This window comes from Tupaia chinensis, unplaced genomic scaffold (assembly GCF_000334495.1).
Source record: "Tupaia chinensis unplaced genomic scaffold, TupChi_1.0 Scaffold000680_1, whole genome shotgun sequence".
Taxonomy (NCBI): Eukaryota; Metazoa; Chordata; class Mammalia; order Scandentia; family Tupaiidae; genus Tupaia; species Tupaia belangeri.
Window position 1 is genome coordinate 3096659 of NW_006160204.1, and position 19464 is coordinate 3116122.

The window sequence follows — 19464 nt, forward strand, 5'->3', positions numbered from 1 at the left end:
TCTCTCTTTTTCTTTTTATTAGGCCACAAATTCTACCCCATCGTACCCCAACATTATTATTTCTTTAACCTTAATTACCTCCAAACGCAGTCACATTGAGAATTAGGCCTTCAATATATGAATTTTAGGGGGACACCATTCAATCCATAGCACTATGTCTCATCACTCCCTCTTGGACTGCTCAACCTGGGAGGAGAGAGCGGCAGTGTTTTGAGGCAGCCCTGTGAGAGGGTCCACATGGCCGCGTTCAAAGCAACTACTACTCAAATGAGCTTGACAGTGGCTCACACTCTCACCTCCTTTAGAGCCTTTGGTTGGGACTTCAGCCCTACTTGACAGCTTGACTGCAGCCTCATGAGAAACTGTGTACAATAGACAGCTAGTTAAGTAACACCTTGACTCCTGACCCATTGAAACCACGAAATAATAAATATTTGTTGTTTTGTTCTGTTAAGTTCTGAGGCTATTTGGCGTGGAATAATAGAGAACTAACACACTAAAGCAAGTTCATGAGCATTCTGAATTCTATCCTCATATCCTTAAGAATCTTCCCCTACCATTACTCTCCTCCCACAGGCCCCACTGTAAGGAGCAAGGGCTGTCACGCAGATCAGTGGCAACAAGAAGGCAGCCCACCATGGGGAGAGCAATTCAGCATGTTGGGAGCGCAGCTGCTTTGACGTGGGCAGGGGGGGAATGATGATGGAATGGCTGTTCCTTGTTGGTGTGTTCATGGATTCATGGACTTGCCCCAGGGCATGTGCTCCTTCCTATAAAAATTGTAGCCCTATAGATACTAGGATATTACTACTGGAAAGGTCCTGAGATAACCCAGTCAAAACCCTTCTTTTTTTGAGAAGGAAACATCCAGGGACAAAGAGACTTACTCAATATGATGTAGTTAGTGGCAGAACTAAATCAAAAAGGCAGGTGTGGTCACCTCAGTCCAATATATTTTTTTCCTTAGATTTTTGCCATAGGGTTTATGTCCTTGCCAGAGGGAGATAGAGGCAGAGAAAGTGAGAAATCAGCCCCCATCCCTGGGGGGGATGGCCATGCTGCAATCCCTTCTCTTCTATTCTCCTCTCGGGATTTTAGGCACTCACATTCATGTGCCCAGCGTGTTTTTCAAGTTGCCAGAACTCAACTTGTGCAGTCAGCCATATGGGATCTATTACCTTGAACACCATGCTACCATGCTAGCTGCTGACTTACCAGTACTTCCTTTTTTTTTTTTTTTTTTTTTTTTTTTGCCAGAGAACACTTGCACTCACTAGAGAGAGAGGAAGAGAGGGAGAAAACATCCCTAATGGGATACAGTCATATCACAATCTCTTCTCCATTTTTCCATCTTGTCAGGATTTAGGATACATGCACAAATGTGCCCAGTGTGTTTTTCAAGCTGCAGAGGCAGGGACTAGAACCTGCCACATGGAAGGTGGTTATATGGGATCAATCACATGGGATCTGGCTTCCTGAAACACGAGGCCACAGGGCTTCCCTAAGTCCAAAGCTTTTTTCTATCCTGTAGTAATTTTCAGGAGAAATGGTTTTGTTTTTAAATTTTATTTATTTATTTTTCTTATAATTTGCTATAGGGGACATTCACCAGAGAGCTAGAGAGAAAGGGGAAGTGAGAAAACAAACCGCCAGGTCCAGGACTCAGTCCATGGTTGGCCAATGTGAGAATCTAGTGCCTTAACCACCATGCCACCCGCTGGCTCCTAGGAGAAAATGTTTTGAGAGAGACAGTTCTGATTGTAGCCTGTCTTCTCTTCATCATCATACATAATGTTTCTCCTAATGCCTTAGAAACTGTTATCTCTCAGCTGCATAGGCCAGTGATTTAATGTTTTTTGTTCTTCCCTAAAGCTCTGTTATTCTCTGAAGTGTTAAATCTTAGCAGGTGGCTGAGGGACTATTAAAATGTCAGTAAAAATTAAGTAATCCTCCCTAAAGACTGAGAGACATGAGTCATTCTCTGGAGGATGTTGTGGTCGAAGTTCTTTGTCTGTTGTGGATATTAAAGAAAAAAACAAAACAAAACCAAACACCATGGTCTTATGTTTGAAGGTCTCTCCAGAGAACTCAAAAAACTTACACATATCATCATACTGTACAAAGAACACATCTTGGCACTCCCTCCCTACAGGTGGAGAAATTGAGGTCAAAAAGGCTAAGTGGTTCCTCCGAAAGCATTTGTTAAATGACCTGAGCAAAGATCTCTGGGGCCCCATAATCCTTTCCCTAAATTCTTTACCTCATACCAGTATTAGGACATCTGCTGGCATGCAGCTTGGACAGGACAGGACCATGATAACCTACCAGTTCTGTGTCACCTTTTCTTTTTTCCTTTAATCAAACAGGCATGTACAGGAGGGAGAAAGAGAGGTATTTTTCTCTTTTCTTTCTTTTTTTTTTTTTTTTTTTTTGGAGAGTCTCACAACATTGCAATCCTTCCTGCCTCAGCCACCCAGGGAGCTAGATTTGCAGGTGTTCACCACCATACCTGGCCTGATTGAGTCAGCCCAGCAGCCGATTCCCAGCCTCACACAGTCAGCCGTCACACAGTAGTGCCCATCCACTTGTATGTGTTTTCCCGTCATTTTCCAAAGCAACATCATATGTGGTTTTGGGATGATACTCAGTTAACTATCCCGGTTTCAACCCCTAATGGACTTAAAATAAGTTCTTGACCCCTCTGAACCTCTACTTCCTCTCTGGAAACAGATTATCACCCTCGGCTATGTCAGAATCCTCTGGGAAGCTTTGAAAACTCAACAGGCTTAACAAACAAACAGACCAAGGCAGGGCTTCATCTCTAAAATTAAATTCATATAGTCCGAATCAGGGCTGAACTTTGTTTTCCTGTAGTTGACTGCAATGCCTGGCTTGACGAAGCATCTTCACCACATAGCATTTGTCACATACAAGTTGTTATTATTACCCTTGTTAAAATCCAATTTCTCTCCAACAGGTCAAAACACTAGTTGTCCAATAAAACAGGTAATTTCTCTCAGAAAGAAAGCATTTTAACACAAACACCCATTGGCAGGAGATTCTGTTAGTTAGTTATTTTGAGAGAGGGATTTTTGCTATAGGGCATGTGTACTCACTATGGAGACTGAGAAAGCAAGCCAGAAATCGCCAGGGGAATGCCCACACCACAATCCCTTCTTTTCCAGTTTCCTCTTGGTCACACATGCACACGCTCCTGTCGTGAGTGTTAAGCCACTCGAGTCCACCTGGACCCAAAACATGGTCGGCTACATGGGAGTCCAGCAACACAACCGTTATACCATTTGCTGGTCCTAGAGATTCTGACTTCTAACAAGTGGTTACAGTGGTTCTTTCCCATCAGCTCCCTCATTCACATGTCACCCATTTCTAAATGCCACAGGTTGGTATTGGGCCTCTGAGCTGCTATATTGGATCGTTCCTGATTCAACACGCCAGTGCAGAGGATGAACTTAAGGGAGTGCTAGTGTGACTGGGGACTTGCCATTCACCAACCTCCGACCTCTGGGCATGTGCAGAAAATCCAAGGACCCCCACCCCTTGAACTTCACTTCCTGCCTCTGTAGGGCATATTGAGGCTGAGTGGAGAGTTGTAATCAGCTCCACCACAGGGTACAGGCTATCACTCCACCTGATGAACCCTGCTCAACAGGCATGATTCTGTTGTCCATCATCTGCTGGTGAACTTTCCTAATGACTTCTTGGATGTTATAAAACACTTCCCACCCACTTACCCTCTTCAGCTGTATGCTTCCAGTCTTCCGCCTCTCTCTGCTAATGTATCCACTAAGCCCCACTGTCTAGTTTATTCTAACTATGATATAATTGATTATAACATTTCTGGCAACTTACATTTGGCTCTGAAAATAGAAACTCTCAACTCCAACCCTTCTAAACTGAGCAACAGTGAACCTTCACCCTTCTCTGAGTAGACTTTGCAGTTTCAGCATTCCAAACCTCACACGTGTTCCTATCACCTGAAATGCCCTTTCTTCCTGTCTCTTTTTTTTTTTTTTTAACTTTGGTGCTCCTGACAACTCCTATCTTTTCTTGATGCCTCAATTTGATTGCTTTTTTTCTATTAGAATTTTCCCTAACCCCCTCTCTCTCCAACAATCAATTCTTTAACATTCATCTCCTGACTCATGGAAGCCATTCGAGGGTAAAGGGTAGAGGTACAGGGAGACATTTTTCTTTGTACCCTCAGTGCCTGCCACACATCAGGAGTTCTTAAGTATTTATTGGGCAGATGAATGAATCTGTCCCCTGGTCACACATCACACTTAGTGGTCTACATAGGAAAGTTTTCGAGTATGCTTGCTGGACAGCTGTCCAGAAAGAAAGTTCAATGTACCCAAAAAGATGGGATTTGGAGTATTTAGTTGATGAATTAATTTACTTAGACTTAACTTTCCCTTGCCTCCCACAATGCCAAGCTATAGCTGGTGAAAGAGTTTATGCCCAAAAGAGCTGCAGTGTTTTTGGTATCACAGAAAGTACTCACCCAGTAGCAGGGCCAGCTTTGTCAGGGTGCAACCTGAGCCATGGAACAGAATCCCTTGGTTAGGAGGGCTCCTTGCCTGGTTTAATGCTGTGCCATGACCATGTTACACTGCGTCATATTTTTTTAAGCAAGGGCCCTGTGTTTTCGTTTTGCATGAGAGCTCACATTTTATTATCAGCCCTACCTACTGATAGAGTCGACAATCCTCTGAAGAGTTTTGTGCAGTCATCAGGATCTCCCTGACTCTGGGGTTGCCTTCTGTTTGTCTTTTTGGTTTTTGTTTGTTTGTTTGTTTGTTTGTTTTTATGCTTTTCAAAAAGCCAAAGGGCTCCTAACCCTAGGAACTGGTATTCTGCCTATGGGAAGGTGCCAGCTTTAGTCATCACCCAGTGAAAAACTTTTAAAAGGCAGTTAAAACAGAAGTAATTAGAGAGTCTATTTAAAAGTAATTGCTAACTTAAAAAGTAATTGCTAATTCCATAAGCCTCCTCGTGGCAACTTTGTTTTATTTCATATCATCCAAAGGCATATTTCAAAGAGAGAGAAAAAAAAAAAGCAGTTAGTTTGAGCTGTTGCACTTGGTGTGATTTTATTTGCCTTCCACCAAGGATGAGGGAGAGAATTTTAGACTAGCCATTTTCTTTGACTGCTTAAGTAAAATAATCATTCCCCCAAAAAATATTCTTTGAAGTAACTTCATCCTGTGACCTTTGACAAAAGGCTTTTCTAAGTCATGTTAGTGTTTTTCTGAGGGCATACTAAAATGTAGGACGGAAATATCCAGAAAAAGGAGCCTATGCAGTATCTAAGGTTTTTTTCTACAATTATTTCTAATGGTATGTATGTTGAGAATTATACTGGTCTGGAAAATAACTTGAAAATTTGCCTGCACTCCAAAATTGATATTAAGGAGTTATTTTTCCATGTATACAATTGGTATAATAGCTCTTTTACTTATTACAAACATGTACTGTTTCCAGTGTATAAAACCCAAAAGGACAAATAAACAAAAAGGAAAAACAAGTTCCTTTTAACCACGATTACCGTTTTGCTAGAAGTCTTTTCTGCCCTTTTTCTTTATAAAACTGGGTTCATAAACTGGGTATTATTGTGTAGCCTGCTTTTTTTTTTTTTTTGCTGACTTGCAAATGTCTTCATGCCCTGTATATTCCTTTACATTTTTATGTGATAGTGTATATAGTATTCTATATACATGAAATGAATATACCATGATTTATTTCACCAGTTGTTATTTTTGGAAATTTAGATTGTTAACCAGTTTTTTCACAAAGACAAATCTATGTAGCAATAGCTTTAAATGTATCCTTGAGTATTCTGTATACTTTTTAATATAAAATACTCTTGATTTCTCCAGATTTCACCGTTGGAGCATCATTAATTCTTTCAATGCATCACCTGCATGCAATATATTAGCATGAGGGTTGGCTATGGTCCCTCGGTTGTTTCTTCTTCTTTTTCCTAACTAATTAATTTATTCTTTCCATGAGAGAAAGAGAAACGGAGAAGGGGCAGGGGACAGAGACAGGCACTCCCAACAAGATTCTCATGTTGTGATTCACCTCCATCCTCAGCCAGCTAGACCCACGGGTATGTGCACATTGCCGGAGTGTTCAGGGAGGCATCTGAGTGTGAACCTAGGACCTTCCCATGCAACTTCAGAATTGCATAGTGTTGTCTTGTCACTGCACCACCACTGCTGTCCCCCAGGGGTGTTTCTTTTACAGTTCAACATTCATTGCTCTTTGTATGCCTGGTTCTGTGCTTAGTACTGAGATACAAAGATGAATAAGAAGTATTCCCTCTACCTAAACAGTACATTAATATAGGGGAGAGCGGACATACACACAAGTAATGACCATGCAAAAATAGAGGCAAAATACTATTAAGGGAACAGAAGTAACCAGGGAATTTAAAGAAGCTATTCCAGAGGAGACACTAGGATGATGTCTTTTGGGTCTACTTCTCCTAAACTTAGTGCCAGCAAATTCTTACTAAATGGAAGTATCTCCAGTCAGACAGAAACCTTCCACCTCTCAAAAGAAACAGCAGTGTCCTTTAAGAATAAGGCCATAAAAAAGGAATGCAAAGACATATTCAAAGCCCAAAGCTTTGTTTATCATTTTTCTTTGAAGCATAATCCTTCTAGTTTAAGTAAGAAGATGACTTAATCACCAAACCTTGATCGGAAAGACCGGGAAATCTAAACATACTTGTGGGATTTCAAGGCACTGATGAATAGGCATTAATAAAAGCGGGAGAAAGTCTTAGTTTGAAAACAAGTTATTAGATTTCCCAGAGTGTGGGGTCACTGACTGCAATGGGACTGGAAGGAATTCAAAACATGATTGAAACATTCTACGTGTTGAAGGGAGCAGTTGGTTCTGTGAGCATACATTTGTCAGAATTTACAAACGGAACACTTGAAATGCGCTCACGTTGTTATGCATAAGTTATGACACCTCAATCAACTTGACATAAAAATAAGTGATTAGAACCAAAATTTGAAGTGTTACTAGAATCTTATTGTTGAAATTGTTTCACAGGGTTTTTCCCTAGTTACTGACTCCATATAAATTCAAATCCCTTTAGAAGAGCCAGTTTATAGCAATTTATTACAGCCACAGTGTTCTGTGTGCCACCCACAGCCCAGATCCAGGGCAGTTCACAGAAGATATAGTGATGAATGTCACAGACAAGACCTGCAGAGGAGGAGTCAGAGAAGCTGCCAATGTAAGGCATCAGAGGAAACAGAATATAGCTTTTGCTGGTTCTTAAGCTTAAGAAGCCAGACCTTGGGAAGATCAAATCACAGGCTGGAGGCAAGGTCTCCTGTCTTCCAGGACTGGACCAAATTGCCTTCATTTTAAAACAATGAAAACATTGACTTTTATGCATAGTCTCTTGTCCAAAAGGTCAATCTTACCATTTGGTCAAATGAAAAGAACCTAGATTCTAGAAACACCCCAAAGAAGAGAATATAGATGCCTCTGACAACTCAACACAGGGTTTTACAGCCTTTCCTACTGGAATTTAATTACTTCGAATAGAGTGCATGCACTCACCAGAGACAGAGAGAGAGAAATGGAGAAAGGGAAAGTGAAAAATCACCTCCTCAAGGGGATGGCCACACCTCAATCCCTTCTCCTCCATTCTACTCTCGGGATTTCTCTCGGGATTTGGCGCATGCATGCACAAACACATGATATGATTTTCTTTTTTAAAAATATTTTATTCAACTTCCTTCCTTTCTTTTAATTTAACCAGAGAGGAACAGAGTGAGAGAGAGAGAGAGGGTAAGTGAGAAAGCAAGCCGCCAGGTCTGAGACTTGAACCACGGTCGGTCATGTGGGAGCCCAGTGTCTCCAACCACCACACTACCTGCCAGCCCACGTGGTGTGATTTTCAAGCTGCTTAGTTCAAGTCCATGATTTTCAAGCGACTGGGTCTAGGACTCAAACCGCACAGCTGGCCTTGCGGGATCTACCGTAACCTCAGCACCACCTGCTGGCACCCTCCTGGGACTTTTACATGCTATTTCTTCCCTCTGTCCCCACTCCACAAAATGCCACTACCTATTACTTCCCATGAGCAAATCAGGATTTTAATCATTCTCTTTTTACTTGATTTTAATCCTCTGAAGGCCTGCCTGCTCCGTTGGCCACTGTTAGCATGCAGAAACTTCACTTACAATAGTCATACTTCTCTTAGTAGCCTGGCATTTCAGCATTTTCAGAAGCTAAGGAAGTGACTCCATCCTCATTAAATTGGGCTCAAATTGGACAAGAGAATTATGTACTTAAAAACACAGACGCAAAAGGATGGATTAATGTTAGATCTTAATATAACACATTGTGACATGTGGTAGGAGCTTTAGACCAATTAGCCGGTGAGTCTTTGGCGTGGGGTCATCTTTTCTGCTGGGTTTGTAGCAAGGGACAGCAATTTGAGGGATGGCATTTATCAAATCCTTTTGGTTAGAACGTCCCCACTTTCATGACATGAACTTGCATTCATTTCACAAAGTCAGCCCCCCCATCTCCTGGTCACATAGCCGAGACTCAAGTGCTATATTGAATACTGCTTCCAAACTGGCATTTATGCTTCTGACTTTATTTCTAGAAAGTATTGAAATTCATTGCAATTGTGTCTAAATTGCATTTTTAGTATGTTCCCAAAATGCATACCCTGCTTTTTAATTGAGAACTAGCAAATCATAAGTGGTGTCATTTAGCAAGGTTTTGGGGCCTGGGTTTCCCACCACCATTACCAACAACAGCCTTTCTGGTCTTACTTCCTTATCAGTCTTATTGGTAACAGAAAGGAGGAGGGAACAATAAATCTCCTAGTTCCTCCTGGTGTGAATGCCCAGGATGCTGTCAGAAGCAAAATGTATAGGGAGGTGGGGGGTGGGGGAGTGTGGGTCAGCAACTTGTGAGGGAAGGGATGGTTTTCTACTAGAGTAAAGCAGAAAAACCCTGTCACTGAGTTTAAATTAACAGAATCTGCCCGGAGGGGAGCCACGGTCTTTGTGTGGTTGATTAATGTCAGCCTTGTAAACGCAGCACTCCAACAGCAGAGCCAGCCCGCTGAGCGGGAAGCTTGGACAACTCGGCATGTCCTGCTTAGAGGATCAGAGCCCACACAATGCCCCTGAACAGGACTGGAAAAGAAAGCAGCAGACCTAGAACACAGGTGATATTTTTAATTAGATTTCAGCTATCTGTTCCAGTGTAGGAAACACAAAAAACCATTAAAAGCAACCAGTTAACAGATGAAAGAATGGAAAGTGCTCTGTTGGGGATAAAAAAATCTGTAATTTTTGCTTTATAAAAATAAAAAATTTAAAAATACCCAAAGAATTAAGATTCAGTTCAGAAAATAAATAAAACTTTTTGTACTATAAATTAGAGGTGGGGGCAAGAAAACAAAACACCTCCCCCTGGCCTTGCTGCTTCAGTGACTGTGTGCAAATCCAGCCCCTAGCTTGCCTAACTCATGAGTTGGAACCTCATGGCTTTAAGAAAAGTGAGTTAGGGAAACAGCAAGTCGTGTGGTGGTTAAAGTGCTGGATTCCCACATGGTCAACTGTGGTTCAAGTCCTGGACCTGATGGTTTGCTTTCTCATGTTCCCTTTTTGTCTCTCTCTGGTCAAGTTAAAAAATAGTAATTATAAAGAATAATTAATTAATTAATTAAAGTAAGTCAGAAATTGCCTTCCTCCCCAACTAATCTTCAGGCCTGAAAAGGGAAAAATGTCCAGGTATAGATCTGAAGTCCCTAAGGAGACTGAGCAGGGAGGCTAGGGAATGTAGAACTGTGCTTGTTGTCTGTCATGCTTACCTAAAAATGCTGGTAGCACCAGGCAAGTCCACCCGCCTTTGGTTTATGCAGCTTTGAAATGGGTTCTGTAGCTGCTAGCACATGCTCAGATGAAAGCGCCTACACGATCTCTGGCCCGCTCTTCTTATTGGCAAGAGCATTGTACCATACACTGGGGGGGGGGAGTCAAACCCACAGGGAATGTGATGTGTGTGATTTGAAAACCCATGTGCTGTATTTATGTCCATCGCAGATGTGTTTTCATAAATGCAAGTTTGTGACTTTGAGAGGTGTCCTGAGACCATGGCATCAGCTCACATGGCTTCCGGAGCACACAGCCTGTTCTGACATCAGGCAGTGCTATTGTTCTCAGGTGCAAACTCCATCCCCTTGGCAACCCTCCGTGAACTCACCCCAGGAATTTATGGTGAAGGAGTCAATCTTGTAGTCATTCCAAAAGTAGCCAGAAAGCATCCCCAAAACCTCTGCTCTGGAGCTGTACTGCAAGGAGCAGCAACAGAAGAAGAAAGCCTTCTTGATTTTAATCTCAGCATCAATAAAACCAGAGGCTGATGTTTACATATTACAGGGTGGTTGTTTTGTAACAGAAATAAAAGTAAATGATGAAACTTTGGAAAAAATGGACTCTCTGGAATGGAACCAAGAACAAGCTCTCAGTGTTGACCTTTTGGTTAAAGCCACATAATGCAATCTATGTCATCCCCTCTAGATATATGATTTTATTGGTTTGCTGGGAATGTGGGCTTAAGGGAAATTGTACAGTGGGGAAGTAAAATACTTACCTCTTATTATTGCCAAGTGACTATCCCTTGGTGAGGTGTTATAATAGGGGGCAGACACACACACACACACACACACACACACACACACACACACACGGCTAGGTCTTTCCTTCTAAGAGCTTTTATTCTACGGTTCCATGACTCACAGAAGATATTTTCAAATGGTTGTCATATCTAAAGATCCCTGACTAATGACTGTTTTCATTAAGAGCATTTAGGATCATGTGGTGTTTTTTTGAGTCTACAAAGTTGTTACATTTTCCTTCTTATAAATCTTAATGAATAAAGTGAATTTGAGGTTTATAAACCATGTTGAAGTGCTAAGATCTTCTAATAAAAACAGTTAAATCAATCTTCAGAACCAGAAGTCAGTCCAATCACCACTCAGTAATACGTGAGTGGTTGATCGACATTTCCTTTTTGCTATGCTTTAGCTTTAGTGCACATTAAGAAAAACTGGTATTCTGTTGACTGAGGGCTTTCCTTGAAGTTACAGAGATGGAGCGCATTCTTGGAGAAGCCTCTCCTCTCCATGACGAAATGCTCTGGGGTAGTTAGCCCTTGGATTTTTTCTTCCCCTCCCTACTCACGAGTTCCTCCATTCTCATGGCTTGAGTGCTGCTTGTACTCTGACAACTCCAAGTTATAGCTCTAGCTCCAACCTCTCCTCTGAATTCCAGCCTCTCTAACTTCCAGATTGCTTCCTTCCATCTCTGCTTCAATACTTCAATATTAAACACCCATCCCCAGCTGACTCTTCCCCAAATGGGTCTTCTGGTCTTTAATCCCAAACCCCATGCTCCTGCAGCCCTCTCCCCCTCAGCTAATGGTAAACACCTCTTTCCAGTTGCTCGGGCCAAACTCTAATAATCATCCTAGAAGCCTTGTTTTCTCTCATATCCTATATTTGTCACCTTCACAGTCTGAGGGTCTTTTCTTACCACCTTGAAGTTCAGAACATACCCAGGGACCCTTCACTTCTCACCACCAGTGTGCTCAGAATAGCAGTGGATCCCGACCCTTTCCCACCACTGCCAGCACTGTTGCTCCTATTCGAACCACCATTTTCACATGTATGGATTCCTTCGGCATGCTGCTGACTGGTGGTCTATGTCCTTTCAGTCTGTTTGTAACCAACACCAGATGGATCCTAAAAATCTAAACCACATCCCACAACTCCCTCTCAAAGCCCTCCATTGGCTTTCATCCTCATCATCATGACCCTGCTAGAAATGGACACATTTCCTCAAGAAATGCCAGATGTTCATCTATTGCTGGAATCTCTAATACCTACAATAGTGCCTGATAGATTTTAAATAGGCACATATTGGCATAATTAACCTATTGCTTGACTTCTATTTGTATTTCTGTTTCTGTGGCACATCTTTACACACACACACACACACACACACACACACACTGGCATTTGAGAGGTTTCATTAAAGATTTGGGGGAAGGTTACATATAATATATAAAGAGTATCCAATTTTGGGGACCAGCAGTTAGCGTAATGGCTATGTCGCTGGACTCCCATGTGGTTGACCATGGTTCGCGTCCCAGACCCAGTGGTTTAAACTCACGCTGGGCACATGTGCGTGTGTGCCCAAGATCCCAAGAGGAGAATGGAGGAGAAGGGATTGCAGCATGGCCATCCCACCCTGGGGGGTGATCTCTCACTTTCTGTCTCTCTGTCTCTGTCTCTGTCTGTCTGGCGAGTGCACACGTCCTGTAGCAAAAACCTCTCCCCCCCAAAAAAAGAGTATCCAATTATTTCTGATATCATTGGCAGTATTTTCCTAGTTTCTTTACCTTTTTATTTATTTGTTTGTTTTTTACAAACTGAAGTTTACTGTTTTGTCAGACCTCAGCTGACTGTCTATAATGACTATTGTTCTCTTAAAAGACAGAAGAGCCATACTCTCCCCATGCAAATCTCCTGGCTATGTTCCCCTCTGCTCATGCCCTTGTGTCATCCCCTGCAGGCATCAACAGGAAGGTCGTGTATTCCCTGGCAGACTCGGCCGATGGCTTCTTCTCTATCGACAGCTCATCTGGCATCATCATCCTGGAGCAGCCACTGGACCGAGAGCAGCAATCTTCCTACAATATCAGCATACGGGCCACTGACCAGAGTCCTGGACAGTCCCTGTCCTCTCTTGCCACCGTCACCATCACCGTCCTGGACATTAACGACAACCCCCCTGTGTTTGAAAGGAGGGACTACTTGGTGACAGTGCCTGAGGACACCTCCCCTGGCACACAAGTCCTTGCTGTTTTTGCTACCAGCAAAGATATTGGCACAAATGCTGAGATTACATATCTCATCCGGTCTGGGAATGAAGAGGGGAAATTTAGCATCAACTCAAAGACAGGTTGGTCAATAGCAACCTACTTAGGGCTTCACTACTCCCATTTCTCTGACACTCTCACAGGTGTTCTTGGTGGGCTCTTTATCCTCTTTCTACCTCCCTGCAAGCGAAACAAATCTGGTAGAAGGGTCTACATGAAGACCCGAGTGCCTCCAGCACTCTGCTTCTAAGGATGTCCCTACTCCATGTGTAGCTCCTAGCTGTAGACTTCCTCAGCAAATTTTTGATCCTAGGTTGGCTTCATAGGGCTTGGAGGCAGCCATGTGGTTGGTGGCTGGAGAGACAAAGTAGTATTTGCATGCCAAGCACAAGGGTGTATTTCTCCCCTTTCTGTTTGTTCACTCAGATATTATGTTTATGTGTTGGGAGATATTCCTGAAGGTGAATTTCCACTTGCCCCTGTCCACCCTCTGGTCACCTGCCAAGGCAGACCAGATAAGGGATTTTGCATAGTGACATATAGGATTCTGAGTTCAGCATCCCAAGTGCACTCTGTCAGCCACTGGAACTGATGCCGTGTTTAAACTCTGTCTGTCCATTGCTCCTGGTCAGAACACAGCCATTTCTCTCTGACTTCTTTGAAAACTCTTAGGGGCTATGTAGCATCACTGAGGACCAAAGCGCCAGAAAATAGACAGAGAGAGCTCTCTGGCCTTTCTCTTCATCAGTGAGTTCATGAGTATTAGGGGCATGTTGGGGAAAATAGAAATGATAATTCAGAAAACAAAGTTGGAATATTCTTTGAAAAGTAACATACTCACTCCTGTATTTTCATAAAGTGTTTGCACTTCTATTTCAAAGCCTTTCTGTGACTAGTCTCATTTATTTACCAATTCCCCTAGGAATAGTCAAAGCAGTTCCTTCCCATTTTCCAGATAAGAAAGGGGAGTCTCTCCTGTCTCCCTGCCTGTGGACATATTTACCTCTTCGTTCAAGGAGTATCCACCTATTGAGCAAGATTGCAAAGGAGATCTTCCCTACTTTGGATTGTCTAGCAAATACAAATAAGAAGCTATCCTCATTTATAAAGTTTCTTTTACATGACAAATGTACCAGATATCTATTAAATTATGAGGTATTTCTCACATTTCCAAATGAGAAGACAGAGCTTTGGAGAGGACAAGTAATTTCTCAATCTCCATTGTCATCTTGGGTTTGGACCCAGATCTTTCCAATTCTGGAATGCATTCTTGAAACTCAAAATTATTATGTGAGGATACAAAAAAATGCAGGAGATACAGTCCTCGCCTTAAGTATAGAAAGGTAGGAATATTAATGGAGGAACTGCACTAGCAGCTTCTCCCAGCAGTACCTCTGTTTATTAAGGTCATTACTTCAAATTAAAATGTATGGGATTTCCCTCATTTAAATATGGGTTAGCCTTAGTCTGTCTAGTTATGGCCGTTGTATATGAACAACATAGGGAAATGGGTAAGTACCCTTTAAATTTGGCACTGGATAACAAGACTGGAATGCAAAGAAAGCACTAGGGGTGGTAAGTACAGAGAAAAGTTAATTATGACGAGAAAGGCGCTCTTGCTATAGGTATAACTTCGGTTTTTCACCTTAGTAGAAGAAGCCTACTAGCACTTTTAGCAACTAGAGTTCCCTTTCTAGAAATGCAACTGGATGTAACCATCTCACATGATGTAATAATCGTTTTCAGGTTGGAAACAAATAAATGCCCTTAAGACCCACTCTGCAGGAAGTGTGATGACCCGTCTACCAACTGCAGAAGCAGGATTGGGTCGCTTACCAGTGACTAGGATAGGCCAGAAACTGCAGTCTCAGAGCCCCTTCTCGGGGTGGCACACAGCTAGCTGCTTTCACTTGTTTGACTTGCATAATTTAGACAGCTCAGTCACGTGGGCCTTACCTTCTCTGTTCTGCAGCAGTGCACACTAAACTCACTCTATTTGGTCAGTGCACTGTGTAATTCCCAGGTAGCCCCTTTTCCATTGTGTCACCATAACTTGAGGTCTCTGAGATCTTTGCCCTCTTTGTACCATAATCGGTTCTTGGTTATTTCTTTCATAAGAGATAAAGTCAGAAAGACAAGCACTTACTACAGGGTCCCCTTCTGTGTCCCACCCCAGTTTCAGCCAGCCTAGATCACAGGTGCAAAAGTGTACACCCAGCATACCAGGGACCCTTTCCATGGAAGTCCAGGCTATGTCACCAGGCTCCTGTGTCATAATAGTTTTAGATAAGCACGTTTTAATTTGGCAAGGCACCTTCGTGGTTAATTCCATTCAGTTAGGACTGTAAGCATTTACTTGCTGATGAGGAGCGGGGGGCTGGGGGAATTGCACAATCAAATCCACATGTCTCAGCTCATGTTCAGGCTTCCTGGGTCTACTTGAGAATTAGGGAGACAGTTATCAGGGATGCTTTCCCCCGTCCTTCCTGGTTGCATAAGTGAGAATGCTGTCAGAGATTTTCAGGCTGCTTGAGAGATGTTGAGGAACGTTACTGAAACATGCAAAGACTTTTTATTTCTCCTGCGTTGTGTCTGATAGATCGCTGTGCTTTAACTGACAGCATTCATCAGACTTCTGGGATGCCTTCAGTAAGGCACTGAATAAACAAGTTCCTGAATATCTAAAGTTCTTGGCTGGAGATGATGTTATAAATATTACCTCGATTATACAACTGCTGACCAATGATTTTTCCCAATCAAATCTAAAGCACTCCATTCTCCTTCCAAGGGGGTATTTCTGTCTCGGAAGACTTGGACTATGAATTATGCAAAAGATTTTACCTGGTGGTGGAAGCCAAAGATGGAGGCACCCCGGCTCTCAGTGCCATAGCCACTGTCAGCGTCAACCTCACGGATGTGAATGACAACCCTCCCAAGTTCAGCCATGATGTCTACAGTGCTGTCATCAGTGAAGACGCCTCGGTGGGGGACTCTGTCATTTTGGTAGGTGGCAGGGAGTGTTTGGATGTCCGGGACTAATCATCTTCAATATAGTGAGGAAGTAAACAGTCTCTCTCGCATTTCCGTCACACTTCCTCCTCTCGGTGTCCTTATGTCCTCAGGAATGTTAGTCACACATCAGCCTTTCAGTGGTTACTTCTCCAGTGTTTATATTGGGAAAGGTCTGATTAATTTACATCAAAGTATAAGTGACTAGTAATCGCTTATCTCCCAGGAGGGTATATTTTTCAAGAGAACAAAACACCGTGCAATGAGTTTTTAATGATGGCTCCTACTGTTTTGTGAATGTAGATGGTAAGTTATTAGTTAGGAGGAATAAGGTTTTTGTTTTAGTGAGGTTTTTGGAGGTCTGTTGCATAGCCTGGTAAATTAATAATAGTATACTATACATTTCAAAATTGCTAAGTCAGTAAATTTCAAATGTTCTTACCACCAAAAAGAGAAGTATTTTAATGATAAATATGTGTTGGCCAGCTTGATTTTATTATTTCTTATTGCATTAATAAATTATAGTATCACTGTGTAGCCCTTAATGCATATAACTCTTAATTTGTCAGTTTATAATTAAAGAATTATTATGTGGCTAATAATAAAATCCCTCACGGTAGGGCAGCTACAAATGTGAACAAGTTTAAGGCTAAGTAGCCACTTTTACAGGAACCCTTTCCAAATGAAATCATTTTGTAATAAAAATAGAAAGAATCAATGTATTCTAAAAACCTACGTTCCCTTCGGCCACAGATTACATTTTAAAAGCCAGGAGCCCTATCCTCACCACCTTTGCCCTTCCCTAGCCTGTATAGGTCCCATCTATTCATCTCATCACATCGCTGGCTGTGGGAGGCTGCAGCCCCCTGCTGGATGGCAGTGTGCCCATCACCCTCCTTGTCAGAGGTGGCCTTCCCAAGCCCTCCTTCCTGGATACTACAAGATTATTTCCATACTTACAAGTCCCAACATTCCTAACATAGAGCAGCAGACAGTGGGGCAGTATGCTTGCTCTGTGGAAAAGGAGAGCTTTCTTGGGCTTCTTTAACATGGAAATGCTTAGGTTTAAAGAGAGCTTGACACAGTGCAAAGACTATTGTTTGTAGAACTAGGAAGGAAAACCAAAACATTCTTGTTTATTAGCTATGGGCTCTATCCTTACCGTCTGAAGCCCTGCGCAAAATCAGACCTTGTAGCATCAGACTGTAGACAGGTAAAAAACAACATGGAAATACTAATAAAACAGTAGCTACCCTCCTCCAGCCAATCTATCACCTCTCCTCCTTGAGAGGTGATCACCAGTATTGGTCAGCAGAGCTCCTAAGAACACTGTCAGAGTTGTACATACTTCAACAGACCTGGGACCCTAAGAATAAATCTTTTCTCTGTATTTTGTGCCATGTCATTTTTGCTTGCTTCCCATGAAGCTAATAGCAGAAGATGTAGACAGCCAGCCCAATGGACAGATTCGTTTTTCCATTGTCAGTGGAGATCGGGACAATGAATTTGCTGTGGATCCTGTCTTGGGACTTGTGAAGGTTAAAAAGAAATTGGACCGGGAACGGGTAAGCTAATTAAGGCCATCTTCCTTCCCACCCATCCCCATCCCCTCACTAAAATCAGGGGCACAGGCTCCATCATTACTGGCAACCTAAAGAAATGCTGAGATAAAGTAAGTAAAGCCAAGGCATTTATTAGGGCAAGGTTGTCTCCAGGGACACAATATTTAAGTCACTCTGGATATTGTGTACTGAGAGCTTCCAGATTTTGAGATGATTTTAAAGGCAAAAGTTATGAATGGGAGGGGAGAGTAGCAAGGAGCCTCGTACAGCAATGAGTGGCTCAATTCTATACAGGGAGCAAGATGACCTCATGGTCATGTGGAGCCACTTTGCTTAAAGTGTGGCGACAGTGAGTCTGATTCCGGAAATGTTTCAGGAAGTACAACTGGTAGAAAGGACTTATAGGAGGCAAAGGAGAAAAGTATTTGACCAATAAAGATGTTCATAAAACAAAAAGTTCAATGAGTGTTGGTGACATCTTGAGCTATTTCAGGGGCCTTATTTCAGATGCCTGGTGCCTCGGGGTTAGATGGACCAATTGTTTTCATTCTTAAGAAAGCCACAAGATGTGAATGAATTTTATTTCCTGATAGTGCTGCCTCAAGTAGATTTGAATCTTCTGCTTTTAGGAAAGAACTGGTCTCTTTGGGAACTTATCAGCTTCCCTGAGTTTCAGTTTGATGATACAACATTTCAGCATGAGTGACTTCATTTTGGCATGATCTGCTGGGGCCCAGAACAGGAACCCAGCCCAAAGCATTGGCTCCTACAATATGTATTTAATAGTATAAATAGAATGGTTTTCCAATCTAAGTAATGAGTTACAATGCAATATAAAGTATTTTGGATAGATCTTTGAAAGAATTACATGCCAATAATTGATGCTAGGAATTTTTATTAAGGTCTTTGCCATGGGCCACATGTGCTCACTGGAGACAGAGACGGAGAAAGGAAAAGTGAAAAGTCACTCCCCAGGGAGGATGGCCATGCTACAATCCCCTTTCGTCCATTCTTCTCCTAGGATTTTGTTTGGGCATGCATGCACATGTGCCTGACCTGATCTTCAAGCCACCAGATCCAGGACTCAAGCTGCAGTCAGCCATGTGGGAGTCCAGTGCTTTAACTACCATGCCACCTACGGGCCCCAGTAATTTCTCATTTTTAAATCAAAGCAAATATGTGTCTTTCTGGATGGTTCAAATTTCAGTTCGTCTTTGAGTAAAGAGGCAGCAAATTGCCTTCAGTTTTACAATCCTGCAGTCCTTGTTTTATGGGCAACTTTGGTCCAAGGTGAGAAGATACAGAATCATCACCTAAAGTATCTGGATCAGAAAGAATGATCCAGAAACTTCCTGTTCAAGGTTAAACCAAGTTTCTAAATATTGCCTTTCTTAACCAAAATTATGTCTCTTCGAAGAGAAATTAAGTATGGAAAAGGATGTCATGGTGATGCAAAAAAGCAGACAGATTCTACTGGTTGGTATATCCCCATATCCCCAGAATTATTAACATTGATAAATAAAACAGATCAGTTGTGACAACTGTGGCATCAAACAAAGGTCCAAAACTGTGGTTCTAACCAGGGATGGTTTTGCCCCCCCAGGGGACGTTTGGCAGTGTTTGCAGATGTCTTTGGTTGTAGCAACTGGGCAGAGAATGATACCAGCTCCTGCTTGATAGCAGTCAGAAATGCTGCAAAACATGTTAAGTGCACAGTCGGGCCCCAACAGCGAAAAATGATCTATCCCCAAAGATCACAATTGAGAGACCATGTCTAGGGAGCAAAGTGAAGGCGGTTGATCTGTGACTGAGTCCAACCTGAACCTGCCATTCCTCTGAGTGTGCACAGAAAGGAGGAAGCACTGCACTTCTTTACTGTCACCTCTTTGTGACTTGGCAGGTGTCAGGATACTCCCTGATTGTCCAGGCAGTAGACAGC

At 42.4% G+C, this 19464-nt stretch overlaps 1 protein-coding gene across 1 annotated transcript in view; it reads left to right on the forward strand.

Moving 5' to 3' along the window:
* The window catches only part of FAT3 (FAT atypical cadherin 3), a 595653-nt gene that overhangs the window by 496357 nt on the left and 79832 nt on the right, over window positions 1-19464 (forward strand). The window contains 4 exon segments of the mRNA XM_027776536.1: window positions 12648-13037; window positions 15743-15957; window positions 17391-17528; window positions 19426-19464. The exon segment at window positions 19426-19464 is cut by the window's right edge and continues 123 nt beyond it. Of these exon segments, the coding sequence (XP_027632337.1) occupies window positions 12648-13037; window positions 15743-15957; window positions 17391-17528; window positions 19426-19464 (782 nt within the window).